The sequence below is a fragment of the Phalaenopsis equestris genome, unplaced genomic scaffold (assembly GCF_001263595.1).
Source record: "Phalaenopsis equestris unplaced genomic scaffold, ASM126359v1 Scaffold000838, whole genome shotgun sequence".
Classification (NCBI taxonomy): domain Eukaryota; kingdom Viridiplantae; phylum Streptophyta; class Magnoliopsida; order Asparagales; family Orchidaceae; genus Phalaenopsis; species Phalaenopsis equestris.
The window spans coordinates 330,216-336,528 of NW_018165278.1; the positions used below are offsets into that span (position 1 = coordinate 330,216).

The following is a 6,313-nucleotide window of genomic DNA, read 5'->3' on the forward strand; positions in this document are numbered from 1 at the left end:
CGACATGTAAATAAATAGAATTGAGTAGCATGTATATAAATCCTCAAAAAATAAAATTGATCAATTTACTACAATATGTAAGTACTAATTTAGAAATGATGTTGGAAGAACATCTTTGAAATGTTAAATGCGTAAGAATCGAATGTTTCGGATGTAAAAAAAAAATCATGAAGATGTTCATGTATGGAGATCGCAGTTCCACACGGCCGTGAAAATCACCGTTCGAAGTGGCGATTTCTATGTGGCAGAAACCATCACGCAACCTGGTGATTTTATCTATTTTAAAAAATAAATTTTATGGGATTTTATTTATGAGAATTAAATTTAAAAAAAAAAATTCTATTTTTAAAATTGTGCCCTTAAATAAATGAATATTGGGGAATATTATAATGGATGAGTTAAAATTCCCTTCATGGTTTCTTGTATAATTGATCCACTAGTCAACTCCACACACCTTCTGCAGAATCCCTGCTACAGAAAATTGCTCTTTTCCCCTCCATGGCGGTAACTACACTGCGAAAAAGCCCTAAAATCACCTCTTCTCTCCCTCTCTTCTCCAATGCCACCGCCACCACTGATCCCTCTCCCCGCTCCACCATCCTTGACGCCGCCTCCATCGTCCGTATCAAATCCACCATCCGCGAAGAATGCAACCCTAGCCGCCTTGCCGAGCTCTTCAAATCTGCGGCCACCACCCCGCTCTTTTATGGAGACCGCGTCATCTACAAGATCGCAATCCAAAAGCTTGTTCGTTCTCGCCGTCCCGACCTAATTGAGCTCCTCCTCGAACAGCAGGTCACCGATCCCTCCACCCCCAAATCAGAGGGCTTCCTCATGCGCATTATCTCCCTCTACGGAAGAGCTTCCATGCCGGATCACGCTGCTTCAACCTTTGACCGCATCACTCTTCGCCGTTCGGAGCGCTCGCTCTGCGCTCTCCTCAACGCCTTCCGCGCGTGCGGTCAGCACGCGCGCGTTCTTGAAACATTCCAGAAAGCTGAGCTGGTGCATGGGGTCGCCCCGGGGATAGCCTCTTGCAATATTCTTCTTAGATCGCTTTGTGAAGATGGCAAAACTGAAGCCGCCCGGAGCATGCTCGACGAATTGCCTAAGAGAGATATATTGCCTGATATCATTTCTTATAATATGGTTTTGAATGGGTATTTGAAACAGAAGAATGAGGAAGGCTTTGAGGAGCTTCTGAAGGAATTGTCGAAAAAGAAGCTGGATGCTAATGTGTCGACCTACAACTGCAGAATAGCTGGGCTTTGCGATAAAGGAAGGAGCGTTGAAGCGGAGGAACTTTTGGATGTGATGACTTCAAAGGGCATTTCCCCAAATTTTTTTAGCTTTAATAGTTTAATTTTTGGGTTTTGCAATGAAGGGAATGCCTGTGCAGCCATGAGGATTTTCAGGAGGATGCAGGAATTAAAGAGCAAGTATGGCAGTGCAGCCTCTGCAAATTCTGCAACTTATGCAGTTTTGCTCAATTGTTTGGTTGAGAAAGGAGAATTTCATTCGGCTTTGGAGATCTGCAACCTGTGCTTGAGTAAGAAATGGGCACCTCCATTTCATGCTGTGAAAGGATTGGTCCATGGCTTGATTAAGAACTCAAATGTGAAGGAAGCCAAGAATGTTTTAGAAGAGATGAGGGAAGCTGTTACAGGTGATTCCATTGAGGCATGGAAAAATGTTGAGGGTGAGTTTAGTTTTTGAGGCTTTTGTAGTTGTTTGATCCATGCAGCTCTCCATTGCTCTTTTCTTCTTGAGTTTCCAGATACTAATGTTAGAAGATGATACCTACTTCAATTTGCTCATTAGTTGGTGAATTAAAGTGATTCTACCTGAATATGTTTATTTTTTTGTTGCTGCTTTCTTTTCCTTGGTGCTTATTAATGGTGATAGACCATTCATTTGGTAAAAAATTAGCTGAAGCACAAAAATTTATCACATGTAATACTTTTGGCAGTCCTTTTGCCTTATTGTTTAAGATTTTATAATTAGATGGAGCGTACCTTAGTCCCTTGAAACTCCTTGAAACTCCTCCAATATCGTGTCTAATGTTTGTTTTGCAGTTGATGTGCCCATGATTCGAGAAAAGATATCATCTCTCATTTGTTATAAAAAAAGAATAATGCTCGAGTCTTTTTTTTTATTATTATTTTTCAAATGCCTTTATTTGATTAGTTGAAAGATTCAAATTATTTTTCGGAACATTGAATCCTTCTTCAACCTTCTTCCATACTTTGGGGGCGAAAATGGGTCTTCATTTTGATGGACCAAAAATCATAATTTTCTCCACTATTGTAATTTGAACAAATGAGGAAATCAACAATTGTAGATATATTGAAATTATACAGTGCGCTGCGATAATCGAATGAAGCTCTGATATCAATTATTAGAATTTTTTTATGAAAAGAGGGAGAATTTTGTTACTACACATTGCTGAATAGTTTCTAGCTCATATGACAACAACATAATTATGCCTGTTTATAGCTAAATTGGTATATGTGACTAAATCTTGATACTTCTAAACTCTTATATTTATTTCTAGAAAAACATACTCTAGATAATTCCTAATTAATTATTATGGAATATTCTCATTTAATATAAATACTCTAAAATTTTTTACTTAAGATTAAATAGAATATTGTAGAATATTAAAAAAAATAAGCATCAATCTTTTTAGTAATAACCAAATTATAAAATAAATATAATGAAATTTATTCCCCCTCATGACCAAAAATTTTTCTGTGCGGACTCCTGACGCAGTTTTACGTGCGGCGCAGGGTATTTCTGAGTTATTTTCATGTTATTTCTGGGTTATTTTTAATAATTGCGAAATAATTCAGAAATAACCCGCGGTCTTTATTTTTAGGTTATTTTTGGGATTATTGAAAATAATCCAAAAATAACATAAAAATAATTCATGAATAACCTGCACCGCATGAAGAGGTAGATCTAGAGATAGATCAGGTGTCCGGACAGAAAATGTGCGCGCCCTCATGACAGGTATTCACAACAGATGCGATGCTCATCTCGGGAAATAAAAAAGCAGTATTTATTCTCTCATTTTGTTCGAAGAAAGCAACGGAAGAAGATGAAGATGAGATGCCCTTTCGACTGCCGCGAGCAGCAGACAGAGGAAAAAAAGAGGCAGACGACTTACCTTTCATGTGTCACTGACGATCCTGGGCGCTACGTGCAGAGAGGAAGAGGGAGAAAGGAGACGAGGCAAAAACCAATGGTATTGCCTGCACAAGAATGGAGATGACACCAAGGAAGGAGCAACGCAACTTGCCGGAAGAAGGAATCGAGCAATCCTTGTGTTTGATTTGTGCAGATGAAGGCAACAACAAGTTGAAGCCTGCGAAGTGGAAAGATGATGTCGCAAGGAGAGACGTCTCACGCGAACAAGGAAGACGACGACGCCCATAGTGAATGTGCGTTTTATTGCGTACATGAGGCTCGATTTTGTTCGGTGTGAAGAAAGAGGAGCATCGAGCAGAAGAAGTGGGAGGGAGATTCCGTTCGGTGGGAAGGAGAAGCGCAGGCGTGTGTGGCTTAGAAGGCCGAACTATGGCTTAATAAAGGTAAGTGTTTTAAAAATATTAATCTATGAATTTCATATATTTTTTTAATTATTAATTGTTAATAGTAGGTTTAATTAAATTAGAAATTAAGTGAGGTAGGTTTAAGGTAAATTTTTAATTTAGGAATATTTTAACTACATTCGAAGCAATATATATATATATATATATATATATATACAATATTAAATAAATATAACTATAAAATAAATATAAATTAAAATGTTAAAGATTTGAATGAATTAGTATATATTAAATCAAATATTTGGGCCTTGATATATGCATAAAATGACCACTTAAATATTTTATTAATTATTGTAAATTTTTTAATAGGTTTTAGATTAAAGCAGACAAATTCGAAATAAAGGATTGAAAATCTAAAAGGAAAGTTATATTGTATTGAGATGGATACTCATGTTCCTACGCTTTACTAATATTTTTTTCTTCTTTTTGACTGAATGCATTTACTGTTACTATCACAAAATCACTAAAAACTCGTGATTTATGATTCTTGAATTTTTGTTCATATTGTATAAATGATATTTTTACTCGGCATTGTTTAGATTATCATAGATATTGAATATTATACAAATATATTAACTATCATATAAATGAGAACGAAATAATTATTATTAAATAGTGATTTTCATTGTATGCTTGACTATGGTGGAGTTTGCCCCTTTATGATATTAGTAAGGGAACGTTAAGGTACACGTACGCTTAAATAGAAAAGATTATTAATATTGATGTGTTTTTATTGACACAATCATAGGAGATTACATATATAAAATGATTAGACATTTTACCGATAGAGTAAAACACATTTAGTGTTATAAACTATTATGAAAAATCATATTTGAAAAAGTAAAATGTTTACTACATTTATAATGATTTACTTTGCTTTTATTTTTATTTTTCAAGAGCCGCTCTTTCGACTGTCGCGAGCAGCAAACTGAGGAAGAAAGGAGGTGAATGACTTACCTTTCATAACTTGTTGAAGGTCCATGGTGCTACAAGCAGAGAGGAAGAGGAAGAGGAGGAAAATACCTTGCTTTCAAGCGAGGACTTTGCTTTCAAGCAAGAAGGAAGAGGAGTCGATGGAAAAAGGAGATGAGGCTAAAACTTGTCAGAACGCGTGCACTCGAGAAAAAGGGAGTCAACTATCTCATTTGTTGGAAGATGTAATTGAGCAATCCTTACGTTCAATTTGTGCAAGGCAATAGGTTGAAGCTTGTGAAGGGGAAAGATGATGTCGTGAGCAAGGCAAACTTCTCACGTGAAGAAGGAAGACGACAATGCCCATAGTGAAGGTGCCCTTTTATTGTATACAAAAGGCTCAATTTTGTTTGCTGTGAAAAAGAGGAGCAACAAGCAGAAGAAGAGAAAAGAGCGAGGGAATTCGTTTGGTGGGAGGGAGAAGGGTAGGTATGTGTGGCTTAGATGACTGAACTATGGCTTAATAAGGGTATTAAAATATTAATTTATTAATGTCATATATATGTTTAGTTATTAATTGTTCATAGTAGGTTTAATTAATTTAGAAATTAAGTGAGGTAAGTTTAAGGTCATTTTTAAATTTAGAATTATTTTAACTACATCACTAGTAATATATATATATATATATATATCACTCTTTTTTCTTTTAGAGACTTTTTCATAAGATTAGGTATTAAACTTTCTTCCTGGTATCCTCTTTGTAAAACTAATGAAGAGGAGATTGATCATATTTTTTGCAATTGCTCTTTTGCTAAGTGCATTTGGAATATGATTTTTTCCCTTTTTGATAAAAGTTGAGATGGGAATCTAATTGATCTAGTAAAGATTTGATTAATTCTTGGAAGAGCACCTATTGTGTTCTTTTGGGTTTTTTGGATTGCTAGGAATGATGTTAAGCATACGGATAATTTGGTTTTTGTGCTCTCTTATTTTAATTGCATTAGAAGTTTTATTTTGAAGATGTTGAAATTTGACAGTTTTAAGTATCCTACTAATGAGACATTGCTGAAGCTTTTTTATTTGTTTAAGGTGCGTATTTCTAGTAAGTTTAAATTGTAGGTAAATCTGATTTATTGGAATAAATCTGAGGATGGTTATGTTAAGTTTAATACGGATGGTAGTTGGAAGAATTATTTTGGTTAGCATCGATTTGGTTGGTATCGGGGGTGTTTGTAGGAATTCTTCCGGTAACTGCTTACTGTGGTTTTTTGCTCCATAATTGTGTCTTCTCCTTTAATTGCTAAAACGAATGCAGTTTTAATTGCTTTGAATATTGTTATTTGTTGCAGTTGGAATAATGTTGTGATTGAAATGAATTCTTTGGTGCTTTGGAATATTTGCAAATTACGTAAGAAGTATCTTATATGTTTTGCAGATTCAGCGATCTTTTATTCATTGTGACGGTAACCAATGTACTAATGGGGTTGCTAAGTATGGTTTGCATCCATAGGAGGTTATTATATCCAACAGGATTTTCGTGGAGCTGTCTCGGTTGCTTCATGGAGATTGCTTGGATTTGCCTTATAATTGTGTTAATAATTTATTCTTTTTGTTCTGTGAGTTCTACCGTGGCCTTTGGTTCTTAGGTTTTTATTTTCCTTGATTGAGTTGTAGTGTTTGAGGGGTGCAGTGGAACTTTTGGCCATCTTTTTGTAAATTATTTGGAGCAAAAAAATTTCCTATAGGGGCAGAGCAAAAAAATTTCCTACGAAGTTCATTAATATATG

The 6,313-nt window shown here is 35.5% G+C and overlaps 1 protein-coding gene across 1 annotated transcript; it reads left to right on the top strand.

Annotated features, from left to right (window-relative positions):
- The first annotated feature begins 498 nt into the window (after positions 1 to 498).
- LOC110031529 (pentatricopeptide repeat-containing protein At1g11630, mitochondrial-like) lies at positions 499 to 3,438 on the top strand. The gene is made up of 2 exons (XM_020734775.1): positions 499 to 1,699; positions 3,209 to 3,438. The coding sequence occupies exons 1-2, from the start codon at positions 499 to 501 to the stop codon at positions 3,436 to 3,438; spliced, it is 1,431 nt and encodes a 476-aa protein (XP_020590434.1).
- The last annotated feature ends 2,875 nt before the right edge of the window (positions 3,439 to 6,313 follow it).

Excerpts from the sequence above, each read along its gene's own strand:
- LOC110031529 (XM_020734775.1), top strand. The coding sequence starts at position 499 with ATGGCGGTAACTACACTGCGAAAAAGCCCTAAAATCACCTCTTCTCTC. Across the intron at positions 1,700-3,208 it reads GGCATGGAAAAATGTTGAGG|AGAGGAAGAGGGAGAAAGGA; the intron begins GTGAGTTTAGTT and ends CGCTACGTGCAG.